Source organism: Procambarus clarkii, chromosome 6, assembly GCF_040958095.1.
Source record: "Procambarus clarkii isolate CNS0578487 chromosome 6, FALCON_Pclarkii_2.0, whole genome shotgun sequence".
NCBI classification, from domain to species: domain Eukaryota; kingdom Metazoa; phylum Arthropoda; class Malacostraca; order Decapoda; family Cambaridae; genus Procambarus; species Procambarus clarkii.
Window position 1 is genome coordinate 2,655,285 of NC_091155.1, and position 22,279 is coordinate 2,677,563.

The window sequence follows — 22,279 nt, forward strand, 5'->3', positions numbered from 1 at the left end:
GACCAGTGGGCCCCCCTTCCTCCAGCTTTTCCGGCTGCTCCGTCCTTGTCTTGTGGGGTCGGGGCTTGGGGAGAGGACTCGGCCTCGGGTCCTGTGGTGAAGGACCTCGAGGCTGGGGAGGGGCTGACTTGGGGGCCTTGGGCCCCGCTGGACCCCGCCTGGGTTTTTCTTCCCACTGAGCAGGGCTTATTGTTACAAGGAGTGGGGTTTTCTTTTCCCGCCTCTGCGTACGAGTTGGATTTGGTGTCGGCCCCTCCCCGGGTTCGGTTCCGTGTTCCCCCGGGTACGTCGGTTCCGTCCTTCCGGAGGTTTTGGCTTGTCGCATCCAACCTGATGTGGTGCGAGCGGCCTTTGCAGCTTACCTCCTGCGTGACCCGGATTATGCCTCGGAAATGGATCCGTCCACGTTCAGGTTTGGGACTTCGTTCCCTTTCTGGCTCCGTTATGAGGTTCCGGAGTCGTCCTGGCTAGCAGACTGCCCCTTGTTTGGTCTGGATTCCTGGCATTCCTTCTGTCGTTCCCGCACGCTGGAGTGGCAGGAAGCTTCCACGGTGCTTCAGGTTTTCCTGGGGGGCGAACTTGAGTACCTGAATGAGTGCTTGTTTGCCCCTGCCCTTCCCCGCGATGTGGGCGTTATTCAGCTCCATCTGCAGGTTCCCTCTCTTTCGGCGGCGCTCGTTGCGGAGGACTTGCGAGCCCGGGGCCTTTTGTGTTCGGCCTTGCGGTTCTTTTCCCTCCTGGAGCTGTCTTCGGATTGGCTCATGGAGGATGTGGGGACGCTTGGGTCCGTCCCGGGGTCCGGCACCTTGTCCTCGGCTGCGCGTTCGTCGGCTGCTTTGTTGAAGCTGTTCACGCCGATTTTGCGGGATGCGGTTTGCCTGTTTTATGCTTCCCGTCTCGCGTGTCGGCAGGCGGTGCTGGGTTCCTCCGTGGAATCTGCTTGGGCTCTGGCTCTTAGGCGTTCTTCACCTTTTTGTCCTCTCCTGTTTGCGGAGTCGGCCGTGGCGCAGTTTATTCAGGCTGCGTCGGCGGCTTGTCGTCCGATGTCGGACTTGTTGGTTTTGCGGGGGTCCCGGGGTGGGTCTTCCCGGAAAGGTCGTGCCAGGGCTCGGGGTTCCTCTCGTTGTGGTAGGCCTCTGGTGTCAGGTTCGGGGTTGGCTCCTCCTGCGGACCCTCCCTCGTCTGGTCGGCGCGGTGTTCGCGCTGTGCGGGGTTCTGGGTCTCGTAAGGGTCGCCGACCCTTTCGCGGTTTGCCCCCTTGACGGGGCGATGGGGGGGCGGCTTGCACTGTTCGCCCGCGCCTGGTCCCACGATTTGTGGGCCTTTCGGGTCGTCTCTCGCGGCCTGCGGTGGCGTTGGGTGGCCCCTCACCCCTTTGGGGGGTCGGGGCTGGCAGGGCAGGTTTCTTCCCCTGCGCTTTGTTGAGTCGTCTTTTAGTGGGTACGCTTGGGCGTTGTCGAAACGACGTCGTCACTCAGATGGGTTTCCCGTCTGTTTCCGGTTCCGAAACGGGACTGCGCGGACCTGCGGTTCATTCTGGACTTGTCCCGTCTGAACCCCTGGGTTCATTGCCCCTCCTTACGCTGTCTCAGGTTCGGCTCCTCTTGGAGCCGGGAGCTTGGATGGTGTCCCTGGACCTCCGGGACGCTTATTGGCATGTCCCGATTCATCCGCGGTTCAGGGACTGGCTCGGTTTTGTTGTGGGGCGTCTGAGTTACCGCTTTCGTTGTCTCCTGTTCGGGTTGAACCTGGCACCTCGCGTGTTCACGCGCCTTACGCGGGTTGTGGTGGCTAGTTTGCGTCTCCTAGGTGTTCGGGTGTTGGCCTACCTCGACGACTGGCTGGTTTGGGCTCCCAGCCAGTCAGCTTGCTTGCTAGCCAGGGATTTGGTACTTTCCCAGCTCGCCGGGTTCGAGTTCTTGGTGAACTGGAGGAAGTCCCATCTGGTTCCCTCTCAGGTTCGGACTTGGCTGGGTCTTGTTTGGGACTCTCGAACCGCCTCCTTGTCTCTCCCTCCGGAGTCTCTCCTGCGGCTGCGGTCCCGCCTTCGTCTGTTTCTAGAGGGCTCTCGGGTCACCCGGCGGTTGCTCGAGGGGCTGTGCGGGAGCCTGAACTTCGTGATGGTGGTCTACCCGCCGGGTCGGGTTTGGCTTCGACGGCTGTTCTGGTTCCTTCGGGGTTCCCCCTTCCGCCTCTCTCGGGATCGCAGAGTTCGACCCCCGGGGCCTTGTGTCGGTTGCTGCGTCACCGGCTTCCTCTTCGGGTTTTTCGGGGTTCAGTGCCTTGGCGCCTACCCGAGCCCTCGCTCGATGTGTACACGGATGCGTCGTCTCTCGGCTGGGGTTTTGTGACCAGTGCTCACCAGGCCGGCCAGGGGCGTTGGGATCTGTCCTTCCGTCGAGCTCACAGCACGGTGCGGAAGTTCGCGGCAGTGTGGTTTGCTCTGGGGAGGATTCGGGTGGCCCGCGGATCGACGATTCGGCTCCATTCAGACTGCTCTCCGGTGGTTCATTGCCTGAACCGCTGGGGTTCGATGCGGTCCTTGTCTCTTTGGGGTTGGTCGCTTCGGGTGACTCGTCTGCTGAGTTCTCGGATTTGGCTCTCCTGGCGGTTCACGTACGGGGCGTGTCCAACGTCTTGGCCGACGCCCTGTCTCGCTTCGTTCCCCTCTCCACGGAATGGACGGTCGACGACGAGTCCTTCCGTTGGCTTTGCCAGACGTTCGGGAGCCCCGAAGTGGACCTCTTCGCGTCGGCGTGGTCGCGGCGTCTTCCCGTTTATGCGGCGCCCTTCCCCGATCGCGAGGCCGTCGGGGTCGATGCCTTTCGGCTAGACTGGTCGAGGTGGGGGTTCCTGTACCTCTTTCCCCCGGTTCGGCTGTTGCTCCAGGTCCTGACTCGCTTGGAGACTTACCAGGGGAGAGTTGTCCTTCTGGCCCCTTGGTGGCCGGCCCAGCCTTGGTTTCAGGCGCTGGTTGCTCGGTGTCCGAACCCGAGGGTTTTCCCGTGGCTCCGCCTCTTTCAGCAGATTGGGCCAGTACGTCACGTGGCTGGATCGATCTTCTCCTCGAGTCTTCGCATATGGTTTTTTTGACTCGAGTCTATCATCATCTCAATGGTGATCAGGTGGCCTCCTTAATTGTTGGTGTCCCACCTGAGGGCTTCTTCTCGGCGGCAGTATGAAGTTTCCTGGCGGTCCTTCCGTTTCTTTTTGCGTCTTCGTCGTGTTAGTTCCTTGTCTGTTTGGGTGGTCTTGTCCTTCCTCTCGCGGTTGTTTCAGGACCGTCATCTTATGCCTAACACTGTCGCTTCGTATTGTGCGGCGCTGGCGGAGCCGCTTCAGCTTGCTCTTGGTATCGATGTTACGTGTGCGCCGTTTCGCAAGCTGTCTCGTGCATTGTTTCACCTCCGGCCTGTTCATGTGTCGCCTGAGCCGTCCTGGTCTTTGGACAGAGTGCTCGCTTTCCTTTCATCTCCTCGTTTCGTTGTGGCCCCTTCGGTCCAGGATTGTTTTTCCAAGGCACTTTTCTTGTTGGCTTTGGCCTCTGGGGGTCGGGTAGGGGAGCTTCATGCTCTCCTCCGGGGCAGGGGTTTCTGCTCTTTTGGTCGTGGTGATTGTTTTGTTCGTTTGCAGCCGTCTCCTTCTTTTCTGGCGAAGAATGAGACTGCTGCGTTCCGGAGGGGTCCATGCGTGGTTGATGCTTGGTTGGTCAGGCCGGGGGTGCATCATGTTTTGTGTCCGGTTGCGGCGCTTCGCCGTTATTTGCGCGCCACAGCTTCTGTGTCCGGGGACGCGCTGTGGGTTGCTCCAGTTTCCCTTCTTCCCTGTTCGCGGGTTCGGGTCTCTCAGGTCGTCCGCAGGGTTATTAAGTCCAGCCAGCCTGCGGTCTATCCCCGTGCCCATGACGTTCGTAAGTTCGCGGCTCATGCTGCCGTCTTTGGGAATATGTCTTGGTCTGATATTCGGGCGAGGGGATTTTGGCGGTCGAACAGGGTCCTGGCTGCTTGCTACCTTGTGAATGTCCCTGGGCCTCGTCGGGCCTGTGTTGCTTTGGGTCGGCGGTTGCAGCCAGTTGTCTCGGCTTCGCGTTGAGGAGTGAGCGACGACCGCCTCCCGGGTAAGTCCCTCTTTTTCTGTCTGTGGGTAGTTAGCTCCGGGGAGCCGACGGAGTTCCCCCCAGAAAACCAGCGTTGAATGTAATGAAACGCCATTTTCTGGGTGAGTCCCGGAGGCTCCCCGGCATCCCTCCCTCCCTCCGGTCGGCGTTTTTTTCGCGTTTTTGACATCCAGCCTCAAGAACTGAGGTGTGGGTAGCCAGCGCGGGGGTCTGGGGCTCCCCCTTCCCCCTCCCGGGGAGGGGGGAGCTGCGCAGACAGCGGTGCGGCGGTGTGTGACGTCACACTAGTTTGCTTGTTTTCGGTTGGGGAGTTCTATCCACTAGTTCGGTTTTTGGTAGCAATTTTAACCAGAATAGGGGTTTGTTTTGAGGCGCTTACCTTCCTGGGTGCCTGTTCCAGTCGATGGCAGACATAGAATGCTTCCAACCACACGGGGGCTTCTATAGGCCATTGCTCCCCTTGCCTCTCTGAGGGGGCCCGGTTCTGGCCGTGGTCCCCGGTAGGCCTAAGAACTCCATACACATGACTGATGCCAAAGTCTGACATTAGCATATCAGCCTGGGATAGCTCTGGGGAGCCTCCGGGACTCACCCAAAAAATGGCGTTTCATTACATTCAACACTGGTTTTTTAAACAATTATTATTTAATTTTTTTTTTTTTAATTTTTAGTTATTTACAAATTTATTGATTTGCATATATTTTAAAAATTATTTAATTATTTGCAAATTGTTTAGTCATTTACAAATTATTGATTGAATTACTAACAAGTTATTTATTTACTTACAATATTATTTACAAAACTTTTTAATCATATATAGACTTATTTGCATAACTATGTCAATGAACCCTTTATGAACTTAATATTTCTTACTAATACTGTTCGTAACAAAAAACTACATTTCATGCAGGAACAGATTTACTAAGAAAACTTTTCTGTATCATATCCTAACAAAGGGTACACTCAAAAACAGTTTATGTTACCTCTTCATATAGTTTTTAATTAATAATACAACTCATTCAACTGAAAAATAGTCAAGGGAATTTTTTCTTAACGTTTCTTAGCTAAAATCACTCTTCTTTCAACTAAAAAAATAGTCAAAGGTGTCTTCTTTGTAACATTTTTTATCCAGACACTCATTTGTGAAGTAAGAAAAATTGTTGTGGGAATCTTCTTCAGAAGTTTCTTAACAATAGTTATTCATCGTATCTCAAAGAAAACATCCTAAGACATCTTTATATATCAAATAATACTCTCGTGACGTCTTCGTGAATTAAAGGATACATTCCAAGAGGCCTTTATCTTGGATGCTCCAAGGTATCTTTGTGTAACAATTGTACTCTCTAAGACATCTTTGTGCATTAATAGGCCCTATTCATATCTTTATGTAACAAGCATTTCTTAAATATCTTTTCTCTGCCATTATATACTTAACTGGGTTCCTGTTCATAAAAATAACTTTCACTGGCCAGTTTCTCCATCTCTGAAACTTACCTAGCCTGCAGAAATGCTCCAGTTTCCCTTGTTACATCTCCGATTTTGTGTAAAATGTTTGTTACTTCATTCCATTCTATCTCTCCTTATTTGCCATGTATCCACCCCCCCCTCAAGCTTTAGTAGGTTGCATATTATTACTGATCTCTCTCCCTTCAATCCTGCCTTGTATATTTTATAACTTGTGTAGATTTACAGGCAATACGTCGCTTTAATTATCGTCCTTCGATCTGAACCCTTTACTGCCTTAGTAAAGATTTAATCCGGTCTTAATCCTTTAATCTAGGTTACATTCTCTACTTGTTTAATTATTTCCTCTGTTACTTTACTCACTTCCTTTGTTGCTTTCTCTTTCTCTTCCATCATCATCTTCTATAATAACTTCATCTTTTTTGTGTACCATCTCTTGTAATTGTTGAAGTTGTCTTCCCCAGGGAAGCTTCCTCTTCTTTCAGAGCCATTATTTCTTCACCCCTTGTCCTTCTCTCCTCCTCCAACTCTTATTGCATTTTTGCATTGCCTCTCACTACCTTATCCCAGCTACCCCAAAGGTTTATTATGCTCTTGCACGTCATTCATGTGTTCCTCTAATGCCATTAATCTCTTTCATATGGTTAGGATGATATCCTTTTGCCACTCCATAACTAACCTACTCATCCCCCCCTTGCTGTCCCCATGAAACTCCAGCAACACAGCAGGTACACCAGCTGAGTATGGCTTGCACTAACTGCATAACGACTCGCCCTCCCACTACACTGATAGGTGTTGTGGCAGTTCCTGGTCAGTGGTGGTATATGGGTAGGTGGTTAATGGGTCCTCTTGCCCCGCCCATGAGGTCGCGGTCGGTGGTGTCAGGTCACTCTCCACACCTTGTCCCATTAGTCATTTCACAATGAGTTACAACACTTTCTTTCAAATTCACTATTTCTGCTTTAGTTTTTTTTATTTTGCTTCTTGTCAGTTCACTAGATATTTATTCACTCGTATACATTTTTTTCACTGCTGTGTTGCCTGCTTATTAGCAACAGTGTTAAAATGTTAATAGAAAGTATTGGATCTCCCCAGCCCACATCTCCCTTAACTAGTGTTCTAGGAGATTGTCAAAATACATATGGTTAAAATTACATGTCCCAGAACAGATCCCTGGGGTATTAACTCAACTTTGGATAATCCCTCTAATACTATTTGCCTCCAGGGAGTACGGAACTAGCTGCTGTAGAGTGAGGACGTGTTGCCTGATCTCTCCAGCAGTTGGTGGGTCTCACTTTCCCCTGTATTGTGGGTTCAGTCCGTGGGCCTCGAGTTTTCTGGGCGAGCTGGCTACCCTGAGGTGGTGCTTGTGTTGTGTGAAATGCTACATATCCCTGGACGTTTATGGCGTCGAGTTGATGACAGCACGTCGGGCGATTATCAAGTTTACAGAGGAGATGGCGTATCGGGAGTTTCTCCATCACTACGAGGGGTGGACCTTGCCCCTGCCAGATGGTGCGGGCACTGTGACCCTCTCCGATCATAGTGGTGCCCTCACTTATGTTAGTGTTCATGGGGCACCCTTGGAGTTTCCGGAGGGACTGCTGCGGCGCTACTTCGGCCAGTTTGGCACGGTTGTTAGTGTGCGGTTGCACATGCTTTCCTCGGGAACACTCAAGGGTGTGCGGACGGACATTTGCACCCCTGGGTATGCGACTCCAATTGGATATTCCATCCTCCGCGAGACTCCTGGGATACCACGTTCGGGTCTTTTACACCCGCCAGCCTTGGACGTGCTATCATTGTGGACTTTTGGGCCATCACGCTGCTGGGTGTGCTGTGCCTGCTGTTGCGTCCGTGAACTTGTTCAGTGAGGAGGATTTCCCACCACTTCCTGCAGAGGAGGCTTTGAAGGGTATGTATGTGAACATCTCTTTGGCCGATGCGGTGCCTCCTGTGTCGACTGTTGCACCTCCTGTTGTTGTCGCCTCTCCTCCGGGGGTTGTGTCGCCGTCAGGTGCTTGTCCTGCTCCGGTTGGTGACCCTGGAGTTCCTGTGGTTCTTCCAACTGCCTTCTGCATGGCTCCACCATCTTCGAGTTCTTCACCTGCTGCGTCTGTCTCTGCACCCTCGCCGTGTGTCCCGGCTGTGCTGGGTGCTGGGGTGGATACGGGGCCTCCTCCAGGGCCCGGTCTGGTACCCCATGTGGTTGAGGATGCTGCCGTTCTACGACGAGCGTCGGTACGCCTGACTTGTGTTGCACGTGTCTCTGAGTCCACCTCCAGCTCTGATGATGTGTGGCCGGAGCCTAAGCGGTTCTCTGCATTCATCTTCTGTCTGGCTGATGTTGGCAAATTAGACGACTGTGGGTCTTCCGGCGACAGTGGGTTAGCTCCAGTTGCGTCGCATTCTACAGTGGCGGCGGAGGTGCATATGCTTGCGGATGCCAGTGCCGGTGTTTCGGCCTTCTCTTCTGGTGTGGTGCCTGTGGATCATGCTTCGGGTGCGTCGCCCGCGTCGGATGGTTCAGGTTCTTTGTAGGGGATGGTTTCCCCTGATGAGGTTCATGGTGCACGTGGTGACTTAGTGGTGGCGTTGAAAAAGGTTGCTCACTCTGAGGGTTCCATACCCCCTTCCTCGTCCCCTGCTTCCTCGGCGGCGGCTTTGACGCCTCTTCCGTCTTCGGCAGTCTCTTCTGTATCTCCTGCGGTATCGGTGGAGGTGTTACCGTCTCGGCAGCCATCGCCTTCTTCTCCTGTGCGTTCGACGGCGGGACCGTCTCGGCGGCCAATGTATGCTTCTTCAGTGTCTTCTGCTTCCTCGGAGAGGGTGTTTCGCCCTCCCCTGCCTCGTTATGCGACGTGCATCGGCGAGCTTCGGGAGTGGCCGTTTCCACCTGATTTGGTGATTCCTGAGTTTATGCAGGCCTCGCAGAGGCAGGGGGGTCGTTTCCCTACCGACATGGAGTATTTGGTTTGGGAGGCCTATAAGCAGAAGTATCCTTGGGTTGAGTTTCCTTGAGAAATATGTTCCTGTCTCTGAAAAATGTATTCCTCACTCGCGATTTCTTTGTTTGCTGTGTGTTGTGGTTTGTTTCCATTTGTGTGCATGATTGTTGGGTGCGGGTCGTGTGTGTGTGTGTGGGTGGGGCGGGTGTATTTTCCCGGTTCCTGCGTGCTCTGGTTTGTGGTTGAGGGTTTCTTAGTGTGGATTGTGTGTGTCTGTCCGGTTCCTGTGAGTTCCGGTGTTTGTTCGAGTGTGTGTCTGGTTGTGGATGTCCTGTTTTTATGTTCGTGTTTTTTTCTTATTGTACTGAATGTGCGCTTATTTGTGTAGTGTTGTGTGCCCTTCGGGCTGCTAGCGTGGCCCAGCCTGTTTTTGTTGTCCTTATCATGTGTTGTGGTTGTAGTTTTCTATTTGTTTCTGTGTTATATATTTGTATTCCCTTTCTTGTTTTATTATCATTATGTATTGGTGCCTCTCTGTGTGTGGTTTACGGGGCCTGTGGGCTCGTTTTGTATAATTATGTGCCTGTGTTTGGGATATTGGGTGAGGGTTTGGGTGCTATGTGTTGTAATGTTGTCATTACTGAACTGTATTCCTCTGTGTTTGTAATTATTGTTGTGTTTTTGTTGTCGGCCTTTCAGACCGGTGTTTTGTACTTTAGACCTTTTGTTATTTTGTAATTTAGCGAGTTTGTACTTTTGTACTTTTGTATTCTGCTTGTTTTGTTCTAGTTTTTCTGTTTTGATTTTATTGTACTTATACGCATGCTTGCATGTAAAAATTAAAACAAAACAAAAATTGCCTCCAATTTTCAAATGATTCTTTCGAGAGAAACAGCATAATGTAATAAAGGCTCTGCAAAATCAAGGAATAAAATGCCACAATCCTTTTCACAATAAACGACAAGAATTATTTTGGAAATGAGTTTTAATTTATTTCTTGAGATTTAAAATGTGTAGTTATATAGATGAAAAAGACGGAGCTCCCAATTAGCATGCGTACGCCGTTTGTGAGGAGTGCTTTTTGTTTGGCAAATAGATTAAAAGTAAACACATGAGCTAACTCCTAATTATGTAGGTCTGGAACCTTTCTATCTGAATGAGAAATGAGAAGCCCACATAAGATCTAAACTCTGTGAGTGAGGTAAGCTTGATTCTGTTTTCTGCATGGAAAGCCAGAAAGCTGCGTTCACATTATGATATGTAGATTCACCTGAATTCATGAATTTGAGCAGTTTGACGATCCAATGACATTTGGCAAAAACTGAATAATTCCTGGAAGACAATTTTGTCTGTAATTAGGAAATGGTTTACATGACATTGTGAGGAACTATCAAGACTGCCGTATTTAAGTCCACAATAGGAAGATTTAAGCAGAATGAAAATCATTATTCGAGATCGACGACATTGTCGAGTCAGCGTTGACTTTATTCTGAAAGCTGATTAGTATGTTGGCAAAGTTTATAGGCGATTTCTTAGCAAAATTGTATATGACAATATCGCCCCAATAAATCGGAAACTTCTCAAGGAGTTACAAGCATGATGACTATTTCATCATTTTGTGACATGAATATATTGAGGAGAAACATTTAATCTATGAATATTCTGCTTAATCAGACACCAGAGGTGGAATTTCATACTATGCTACCGGAACTACTTCACACACCTTAACAATGTTTACTCAACTGTTCTCTCTTCAAATTGCTGGAGTTGATGGTAGACTAGCCAGGAAAGTTTGTGTGAGCAGAAACAGTATTATTGTAAGCTCTTGAAAAATAGAGCGGACACAGCCATTAACAACGCTGAGAAGTCTCAGATACTAGTAAAGTCTTAGTGAAGTATAACATATATATGCAGATTCTGATTGGAACATTAAACTCACAGGTATGAGAAACTAATCTAATTCACACCGAATAACCATTCTCTTAACAATATGTAGTAAGGGATGAGTGTCATAATTGAAAGTCTCTCTCTCTCTCTCTCTCTCTCTCTCTCTCTCTCTCTCTCTCTCTCTCTCTCTCTCTCTCTCTCTCTCTCTCTCTCTTTCTCTCCCTCTCTCCCTCTCCCTCTCCCTCTCTCTCTCTCTTTCTCCCTCTCTCTCTCTTTCTCTCCCTCTCTCCCTCTCCCTCTCTCTCTCTCTCTCTCTCCCTCTCTCTCTCTCTCTCTCTCTCTCTCTCTCTCTCTCTCTCTCTCTCTCTCTCTCTCTCTCTCTCTCTCTCTCTCTCTCTCTCTCTCTCTCTCTCTCTCTCTCTCCCTCTCTCCCTCTCTCCCTCTCTCTCTCTTGTAACAGTTTAGCTGTTTATATGAACCTAATTGACTGATCCTTCTCACAGTCATTTAACTTAATTACATTGGATCATTAACGTGGACGGTGGTGGCGGCGAAAATTCTCGTGAATAAGCTTGGGGTAAAGCCCAAGGTTTGGTGAGTTGCTTCTAGCTGATAGGAGCAGTGTTCTTGTAGCCGTGGCACCTGGTCATCACACACCAAGTGTACAAGGAAGCTCTGGGGGGGGGGGGACTACAAGTATAACAGGGTAAACAGTTAGCATTAGTACCGTTAACTAACGACCAGCTAATACAGAGTAAGTGACGTTAAGGTAACTTCAAGTCGAGTCTGTGACGTAGAGAGGAGAGGTTTTTCAGTATGTGTCCATTACACGCACACACACACACACACACACCTGATTACATTACACACACACACACACACACACACAATTATAGACCTGTATCATTGACAAGTGTAATAGTCAAAATATTGGTAAAAATAATTAAAACTAAATGGGTAGAACACCTGGAGAGAAATGATATAATATCAGACAGACAGTATGGTTTTCGATCTGGAAGATCCTGTGTATCGAATTTACTCAGTTTCTATGATCGAGCCACAGAGATATTACAGGAAAGAGATGATTGGGTTGACTGCATCTATCTGGACCTAAAAAAGGCTTTCGACAGAGTTCCACATAAGAGGTTGTTCTGGAAACTGGAAAATATTGGAGGGGTGACAGGTAAGCTTCTAACGTGGATGAAAAATTTTCTGACTGATAGAAAAATGAGGGCAGTAATCAAAGGCAATATATCGGACTGGAGAAATGTCACAAGTGGAGTACCACAGGGTTCAGTTCTAGTACCAGTGATGTTTATTGTCTACATAAATGATCTACCAGTTGGTATACAAAATTATATGAACATGTTTGCTGATGATGCTAAGATAATAGGATGGATAAGAAATTTAAATGATTGTCATGCCCTTCAAGAAGACCTGGACAAAATAAGTATATGGAGCACCACTTGGCAAATGGAATTTAATGTTAATAAATGCCATGTTATGGAATGTGGAATAGGAGAACATAGACCCCACACAACCTATATATTATGTGAGAAATCTTTACAGAATTCTGATAAGCAAAGAGATCTAGGGGTGGTTCTAGATAGAAAACTATCACCTGAGGACCACATAAAGAATATTGTGCGAGGAGCCTATGCCACGCTTTCTAACTTCAGAATTGCTTTTAAATACATGGATGGCGATACACTAAAGAAATTGTTCATGACTTTTGTTACGCCAAAGCTAGAATATGCAGCGGTTGTGTGGTGCCCATATCTTAAGAAGCACATCAACAAACTGGAAAAGGTGCAAAAACATGCTACTAATTGGATATATATATATATATATATATATATATATATATATATATATATATATATATATATATATATATATATATATATATATATATATATATATATATATATATATATATGTCGTACCTAGTAGCCAGAACGCACTTCTCAGCCTACTATGCAAGGCCCGATTTGCCTAATAAGCCAACTTTTCATGAATTAATTGTTTTTTTCGACGACCTAACCTACCGAACCTAACCTAACCTAACATTTTCGGCTACCTAACCAAACCTAACCTATAAAGATAGGTTAGGTTAGGTTAGGTAGGGTTGGTTAGGTTCGGTCATATATCTACGTTAATTTTAACTCCAATACAAAAAATTTTACCTCATACATAATGAAATGTGTAGCTTTGTCATTTCATAAGAAAAAAATGAGAGAAAACATATTAATTCAGGAAAACTTGGCTTATTAAGCAAATCGGGCCTTGCATAGTAATCCAAAATGTGCGTTCTGGCTACTAGATACGACATATATATATATATATATATATATATATATATATATATATATATATATATATATATATATATATATATATATATATATATATATATATATATATAATATATATATATATATATATATATATATATATATATATATATATATATATATATATATATATATATGAGGGGGTGATATATATATATATATATATATATATATATATATATATATATATATATATATATATATATATATATATATATATATATATATATATATATATATATATATATATATATATATGTTGTTTGGTCCGGCGAGGGGGGTTCACCCATGTGTGCCACCCAGTGTTTATTGAAATATATTTCGGAAAAACAAACAAAAATCAGCAATCATGTTTAGAGTCATTAGAGCTGACAGTGTGTAAGAGTACAATTATATGGTTCATTCACCATTGTGCAGTGATATACAAGAAAATTATAACAGTGTTTAAGCGTCACTCCTCCCACCCTTCTCCCTCAAGCCGAGCGGTGGCCCGTCAACTCCCCTCCTCCTCCCCGCCCCACTGTTCCTCCGACACCCCATCACCCAGCCTACTCTGTGCCCGGGTGTCTCCCACCCACCTATTCACCGTCTACACTGTGCGTGTTGCAGATATGTGTTATCCTCCATGCACCCAGATATGGCACAGGTCACAGCAAGCATTCAGGTTCCTCCGAAAAAGGAGGGAGAGACACAAGTACTCATACGAGTGGTGAGTGCGAGGGACAGCTAGCCACCCCTCCTGCCACCACCCGTGTCCACCCCTGCCGCCACCACCCGTGTCCACCCTCCCACGCCGGCCGATGTCTCAGCTCGCCCGGGGGATGGGGGGGACTCCCCCAGCTAACCAGGAACCCGTCAGCCAATAACAGGGTCCTGGGGACAGTGCACCCGGAGGGGCACCCAGAGGACCCAGAGGAACGTGTTGGGTTTGTGACGAATCTCACAAACTTAGAAGCGATGGAACCCCTACGTCAGCACAACAATTGTGAGGGTTCATGGATGGAACCTGTAGAGAGGGAAGGCCCCCAGGTCACCCCGGCACCTCCCAGCAAACTTCATGTCATCAGATGACCTCCTGGGGGCCATCAAAGCATCCAACACCAGAACTCTTCCCCACATTCCTAAAGCAGCGCACCCATTTGCAGCAGGGAAGTATACAGACCTGCTCAGGAAAGTGAATGAACAGTCTGAAAATCTTAATGCCGTGGCCACCATTAAAGCATGGCATAACTTGCTCCTGTTTGGCAATATTTGCTTAGGTGTGCCTGCAAGAGGAGGCAAATCACTAGCCTCATCAGTCACTAGGGCAATAAATAATTTCCCCAGAGCTGACAGCTTGATCTCCATGCCTCCTCAACGCAAAAACCGTCGTGGCAGACCCAAGAGTTCTAATGACAATTGTAAGCTTGGACCACAAGTGACCAAAAAAATTGAGTAGTCCAACACAGTAGGGGCAATTAGGTTACTTACCAGTGGAGAAACAATCGCACCTAGAAATACTGCAACTGCCGACTCACTGAGAGAGAAGCACCCTCCCAGAGTACCATAAGAACCCATTGCTCGGGACACAAATGTCCCAGACATGGGACCTCTATTCCTCCAAGCGTCAGAGGTATACAAAGCTATCATGTCATTTCCGCCAGGCTCAGCAGGGGGATACACTGGAGTAAGATCTCAGCACCTCAAGGAGATGTTAAACCCAGTTCTCGGCGAAGTTGCTGAGACACTACTGTCAGAGGTCATGAAGGTTGTCAAAGACTGCCTCTCTGGGCTGATCCCAGGTAGATTTAAACCCTTCTTCTTCGGAGCATCCCTTTGTGCCCTTAAGAAGAAGGGTGGTGGAGTCAGACCCATTGCCGTGGGTAACACACTTCGGCGCCTTGTTGCTAGGGCAGCTGTCAGAAAAATTAGCATAGAAGCTGCAACGATGATCCGTCCCTATCAACTGGGTTTTGGTGTCCCCCATGGCTGTAAAGCAGCAGCTTGTGCAGCACGAGCCTATATCAAGGACCTCCCAGAAAATAAGGCATTAATAAAATTAGACCCTAAAAATCCCTTCAACCAGGTAAAAAGGGATGTGGTACTGGAAGCAGTTCGAACAAGCTTTCCTTGTTCATTCTTCGTCTCAGCAGGGTACAGTAGGGAATCGACACTGTTGTTTGCCGAACATAGAGTTGTTTCCACAGAAGGTGTCCAGCAAGGAAACTCACTTGCCCCTTTCCTTTTCTGCATGGCTGTTAAAGAGGTCACAATCAGGTTGTCCAGCGAATTCAACATCTGGTTCCTGGACGATGGCACCCTGGCAGGGACACAGGAATCCTGCTTGGAGATCTACAGCTAGTGAAATCTAAGGGAGAGAAGTTAGGCCTTACCCTAAACCCATCAAAGTGTGAAATCATCTCATCCAGCCAACCAATCATAGATGTAGTACGAATCTTATTGCCACAGTGATCGCTCCCACCAACAGTGTGCTGCTAGGGGCGCCTCTGGGACTGAGCGCCATTGAGGTAATCCTTGAAGAAAAGCTGAACGACCTGAGGAGAATGGAGGAAAGAATAGGGGCTTTGGACGCTCACAATGCTTTGTACCTTCTCACAAGGTGCCTGACTTTGTCCAGACTTATCTATTTCCTAAGTTGTGCTCCCTCCTTCGACAGCCCAAAATTAACGGAATATGACTCACTCCTAAAGTCAATAACTATGAAAGTGTTAAATCTCTCCCAGCAAGAGAGCAAATGACCAATGGGACAAAGCAATGCTCCCAGTTATACTCGAGGGTATAGGTATTCGCAAGGCGACACAGTTAGCATTGCCGACATTCTTATCCTCGACCAGTGTTACACGTGATTCAGTGAATGAAATACTACAAGAATACCTAAAGAACTTCACTGGGGACTCAAGATCCCAAATTTGCAGAAGGATCTGGTCAGTGGGACACTCTTGCCAACTCTCACTCTCGACCAACCCTCCACCAACCCAGCTCTCACCCTCGACTAAAACGGGATAGCCCCATAGTCAGAACATCGCCAAAGCATTGCTGGAGGCAGCTTCTGGGAAGGACAGAGCACGTCTCCTAGCTGTGTAAGCCCCCCATGCCGGGGACTTCCTGTTGTCAGTCCCTAATTCCACCTTGGGTACCCACCTGGACCATTGGGCGGTGTGTATTGGTGTTGCCCTGCGCCTTGCTGCCCCTATCTCCACCGAACACTGGTGCATTTGCAGCCATGCACGGGCAGACCAATACGGCAGCCATGGTCTCATCTGTCGTAAGACACAGGGCAAGATTGCCAGACATGAAGCAGTCAATGACATCATCAAGAGAAGTTTGGCTACAGCTGGGTGTCCAGCACAAAGGGAACCTCAGTTGTGCAGACCTGACAACAGCCAAAAATGCCCAGATGGAGTCACACTGCAGCCATGGAGGGAAGGTAAACAGGGATTGAGATTACATGTGTGCGTCTACATTGGCTGATACCTATCTACCTTACAGCACAGCTGAGGTAGGGCTGGGGGGCAGCAACCTTCAGGAATACCCAGAAAACCAACAAGTACAGAGTCCTAGTACGTTGTTACAGGTTCGTGCCGATAGGCTCTGAGACTTTAGGCACCTGGGGTAAATGTGCACTTAGTTCTTAAAGGAGGTGCGCGAGGATCTCACTGGGAAAACTAAAGACTCACAAGCAGCCAGTTTCCTGTTCCAGCGCCTCAGTGTCGCAGTTCAGAGAGGAAATGCATGCTGTATCCTGAGTACGCACCTAATCTCTGAGGAGCTGGACAAGATCTTTGAACACTGATTGTTATATTATTATTATTATTATTATATATATATATATATATATATATATATATATATATATATATATATATATATATATATATATATATATATATATTTATATTAGTATATTTTGGTAGCAGTCTTTCCTGTAGACATAAATTATTTAATATGACCGAAAAAGTAAGATTAATAATTCTAACACGAATTTTCTCTATCTTTCGTACATTTCTTTTCACTGTTGGTGGTAATTCAAAAATCAATTCTCCAAAATTCATTTTTATTTCTAGTCTGACGCGACACTTGAGCGCGTTTCGTAAAACTTATTACATTTTCAAAGACTTTAGTTTACACATACACAACTGAATAGAACTTACACATCTCCGATTTGTTTATATCTACATTTGAGTGAGGTGGATGGGGTGAGGTGGATGGGGTGAGGTGGCATTAATAGGGTATTAATTTCATCAACACAAGACAGAACACAAAACAATGGGTATTGAATGGAAGTGATTGTAGAAAGCCTATTGGTCCATATTTCTTGATGCTTCTATATTGGAGCGGAGTCTTGAGGTGGGTAGAATATAGTTGTGCATTAATTGGCTGTTAATTGCTGGTGTTGACTTTTTAATGTGTAGTGCCTCGCAAACGTCAAGCCGCCTGCTATCGCTGTATCTATCGATGATTTATGTGTTGTTTACTAGGATTTCTCTGGCGATGGTTTGGTTGAGGGAAGAGATTATATGTTCCTTAATGGAGCCCTGTTGCTTATGCATCGTTAAACGCCTAGAAAGAGATGTTGTTGTCTTGCCTATATACTGGGTTTTTTGGAGCTTATATTCCCCAAGAGGGCATTTGAAGGCATAGACGACGTTGGTCTCTTTTAAAGCGTTTCTGTTTTGTGTCTGGAGAGTTTCTCATGAGTAGGCTGGCCGTTTTTCTGGTTTTATAGTAGATCGTCAGTTGTATCCTCTGATTTTTGTCTGTAGGGATAACGTTTCTATTAACAATATCTTTCAGGACCCTTTCCTCCGTTTTATGAGCTGTGGAAAAGAAGTTCCTGTAAAATAGTCTGATAGGGGGTATAGGTGTTGTGTCAGTTGTCTCTTCAGAGGTTGCATGGCGTTTCACTTTCCTTCTTATGATGTCTTCAACGAAACCATTGGAGAAGCCGTTGTTGACTAGGGCCTGCCTTACCCTATAGAGTTCTTCGTCGACTTGCTTCCATCCTGAGCTGTGGCTGAGAGCACGGTCGACATATGCGTTAACAACACTCCTTTTGTACCTGTCTGGGCAGTCGCTGTTGGCATTTAGGCACATTCCTATGTTCGTTTCCTTAGTGTAGACTGCAGTGTGGAAACCTCCGCTCTTTTCCATGACTGTTACATCTAGAAAGGGCAGCTTCCCATCCTTTTCCATCTCGTAAGTGAAACGCAGCACGGAACTCTGCTCAAACGCCTCCTTCAGCTCCTGCAGATGTCTGACATCAGGTACCTGTGTAAAAATGTCGTCAACATACCTGCAGTATATGGCCGGTTTCAAGTTCATGTCCACTAAGACTTTTTGCTCGATGGTACCCATGTTGAAGTTTGCAAACAGGACACCTAGGGGAGAACCCATGGCGACCCCATCTACTTGCTTATACATGTGCCCATCCGGGCTCAAGAAGGGTGCCTCTTTAGTACAAGCTTGGAGTAGTTTCCTTAGAATATTTTCTGGTATTTACCCATTATATAGGCGAGACAACAACATCTCTTTCTAGGCGTTTAACGATGCATAAGCAACAGGGCTCCATTAAGGAACATATAATCTCTTCCCACAACCAAACCATCGCCAGAGAAATCCTAGTAAACAACACAGAAATCATCGATAGATACAGCGATAGCAGGCGGCTTGACGTTTGCGAGGCACTACACATTAAAAAGTCAACACCAGCAATCAACAGCCAATTAATGCACAACTATATTCTACCCACCTCAAGACTCCGCTCCAATATAGAAGCATCAAGAAATATGGACCAATAGGCTTTCTTCAATCACTTCCATTCAATACCCATTGTTTCGTGTTCTGTCTTGTGTTGATGAAATTAATACCCTATTAATGCCACCTCACCCCATCCACCTCACTCAAATGTAGATATAAACAAATCGGAGATGTGTAAGTTCTATTCAGTTGTGTATGTGTAAACTAAAGTCTTTGAAAATGTAATAAGTTTTACGAAATGCGCTCAAGTGTCGCGTCAGACTGGAAATAAAAATGAATTTTGGAGAATTGATTTTTGAATTACCACCAACAGTGAAAAGAAATGTACGAAAGATAGAGAAAATTCGTGTTAGAATTATTAATCTTACTTTTTCGGTCATATTTAATAATAATAATATATATATATATATATATATATATATATATATATATATATATATATATATATATATATATATATATATATATATATATATATATATATATATATATGTCATACCTAGTAGCCAGAATGCACTTCTCGGCCTACTATGCAAGGCCCGATTTGCCTAATAAGCCATGTTTTCCTGAATTAATATATTTTCTCTAATTTTTATCTTATGAAATGATAAAGCTACCTATTTCATTATGTATGAGGTCATTTTTTTTTATTGGAGTTAAAATTAACGTAGACATATGACCGAACCTAACCAACCCTACCTAACCTAACCTAACCTATCTTTATAGGTTAGGTTAGGTTAGGTAGCCGAAAAAGTTAGGTTAGGTTAGGTTAGGTAGGTTAGGTAGTCAAAAAACAATTAATTCATGAAAACTTGGCTTATTAGGCAAATTGGGCCCTGCATACTAGGCTGAGAAGTGCGTTCTGGCTACTAGGTACGACATATATATATATATATATATATATATATATATATATATATATATATATATATATATATATATATATATATATATATATATATATATATATATATATTGTGACGGTAATCTCTTTCAAGAGAGATTGAGCCTGCTCTTCCGTACATAAAGTTACTCATATATATACAACAATAAGATGCTACCTTCAAGATACGTATACCAGTAGCACAAAACGTTTGAACCAGGGGTACAACGTACCCTAAACTCGCTCCACTCCACACTCCCTCCTGCCGGCTCGCCACCGTCGTCAACCACCAAACTACCACTCCAAGCCAGCGCTCTTCCCAATTGGTGGATCGACGACTGTACTCGACGCCAGCGCCATCTACACCCCCATATAAATAGACGTGCACAACCTGTGGACTTCAGAATATCCTAGTGCTCTAAGAGTTGACATCTCTCTCTGGCATACTAAGCTTTCTGGCTCTGTATACTAAGGGAGGTCTCAGCCAAAGCCAATATTCTCAGCACCATTTACAATTTTGTCTAACGTAACCACTATTTTATTTTATATTGTGTTCTTGCATTTATCTGTTTTTTGATTGCACTGTACATTGCCATGGGACTTGTCTTTCTTTTTATTTGTGTTTAAAGTAAATTAAAGTTTCATTTTTATACAATTTGTTTTACATGTTCCTCCCTCTCACTTACCACAGGAAACAAGCCAAGCAGTCAACATTTTTGTTTTTCTTTTTTTCTTCTCTAAATGTGATTAGGCATTAACATCAGCCAAGTGAGGACTGCATTACCATCTGCACTTTCCCGTTATATTTTATGGGTGCCTGTCCAGGAGCGTCACTCAGGTAATGCTTCTAGATTAACAGTTCAATTTGTGGTTAGTGAACTTGGCTTTGTGCACTTTGCTTTCACTAATTTTCATAACTTTAATTTTTTTGTGCTGTGTATTTGCTTTCCGAGTGTTGCATATTACGAGTGTTGGATGACTTTGGATTACGTGGTGACTAGTGGCCATAGTCACTCTCTTAATTGGTTGTTCATCTCTTGGTGTTATTACTCGTGTATCCACCTTATTTTCGTCCTTAGGATAATTCTCAATTTCGGCAAATCATCCCCTTTGGTACCCTGGTACCTTGGTTTGTCTTCGGGACATGTGCTCTATCTTCTGCAATCCGACCGAAGGAGGATAGAGAGGGCCATAGTTCCTCTAGCACGGACTACGCTGTTGAGTTGGGACCTTAACAGCAGTTCTCGTCACAAAGTTGACACTTACACTCCTGAAAGTCGGTCAGAGATCATGATACTTACACAGGTAAGGAATTGGCTATCTTTTTCAAAGCACAAAGAATGCTAACTCTGTAAGTGTCATTTAGTTGAGAAGGAAACCCCTTGCTTCTGTCCTATAGAGACCCGGCAAGGTATCCCTACATTTGTGGACTACCCATTAACTTTTGAAACTAGTAAAGTTTCATTTGTGTTTTGAAGCTTTTAATGTTTCATTCTTTTCAGTAGGATTTTTCTTGCCCTTATTCTCGTATATTGAGTACCGGGTACAAGATTGTCCTGCGCTTTGATTAATTAACATATTAATATTAACGTCAATTGTTTTACATTAACGCTTGAATTCCCACAGGATAGTCACCAGTTGCCACGTCATCCTGCTACTGACACTTAGCATATCACAGGTATATTCGTTGTACATTTATTTGCTATTTCAAAATGTTTCGCCTCTCAGCATTTCGTAATGATCCAGCAAGTGAAGTAGGGAACTTAATTCGTGCCAGAAGGACCGAATTACAAACTCTTGCACACGAGTATCAACTAGATGTTCCCTATGGAGCCAACAAAAATGAAATTCACAACCTTATCCTGGACCACCTTGTGGTGTTTGTGTGTTACTGAGGAAGTCTTGGTTGTGGGGTTGATATAAAGCCATTGCTTGGTTACTGACTTTAATACTTAAACTGATACATGACTAGCAGCTTCCAAGCTGGTGGCGTCCTGTACGCTTTCTTGCTTACCTCTCTCACTGGCGTCTGAGCCACAACACATACAAACGGATGGTACCGTTTTCTATGAACATGACATCCCTCCTTTTCTTTTAAAAAGAATGAATACAGGATGTCTACCATGCTTGTAGCACAAAGCAAAGTTATTAACACAAAGTAAGTTATTAACATATCAAGAGATATTGCATGCATTTAACATTAATTAAGCACACAAAGAATTTAAACAACTTAATCTTTACCACACAGGATTTCAATGTTAAAAATACAAATGCAATGTTAAACAAAAATGAAAGAAACTGTAATACAAAGTTACAAAATATTGAATGAGAGATCTGAATTATTCAAACAATATTAAATTTAGTTTAGCATAATCAGTAAATACTTTGCATTACATAGGAACACAATTAATCATCAAATTGCGTAGTGCGTTTAACATGACGTTTAGGACGAGTCCCCAAATACAAGAATATCCCTTGATGAATTGTTTGTTGGGTTATAAGTCATTTTTTCTTTTTTCTTTGTACGACTTTGCACTTCATCATTTTCTACACTAGTTGGAATCACTTTCAAATAAGCCATATTACGTGTTATACTATGAACTCTATTACTCGCTGTTACCATAGTTCCTTTTACACTAATCACTTTATATGGTTTTGTATCATACAGCATATCTAGCTTTTCCTCTTTTTTTTCCTTTTAACTAGAACAGTGTCTCCAACCTTTATGAATTGTTCCTTTGCACGTTGATCATGAGCAATTTTCATTTTGCCCTTGGCTAGTGCATCCTTCTGAGCGAGACGTTTATCCGTCACCTCAGCTGGCATGACGGGTAGTGCGATCCTCATAGGACGTCCAAATAAGAGTTCG

The 22,279-nt window shown here is 45.3% G+C and overlaps 1 protein-coding gene across 1 annotated transcript; it reads left to right on the forward strand.

Annotated features, from left to right (window-relative positions):
- Positions 1 to 7,498: 7,498 nt before the first annotated feature.
- Positions 7,499 to 8,122, forward strand: LOC138354709 (uncharacterized). Its single transcript, XM_069309139.1, has one exon. It carries the CDS (start codon positions 7,499 to 7,501, stop codon positions 8,120 to 8,122), a length of 624 nt encoding a protein of 207 aa, XP_069165240.1.
- Positions 8,123 to 22,279: the final 14,157 nt, after the last annotated feature.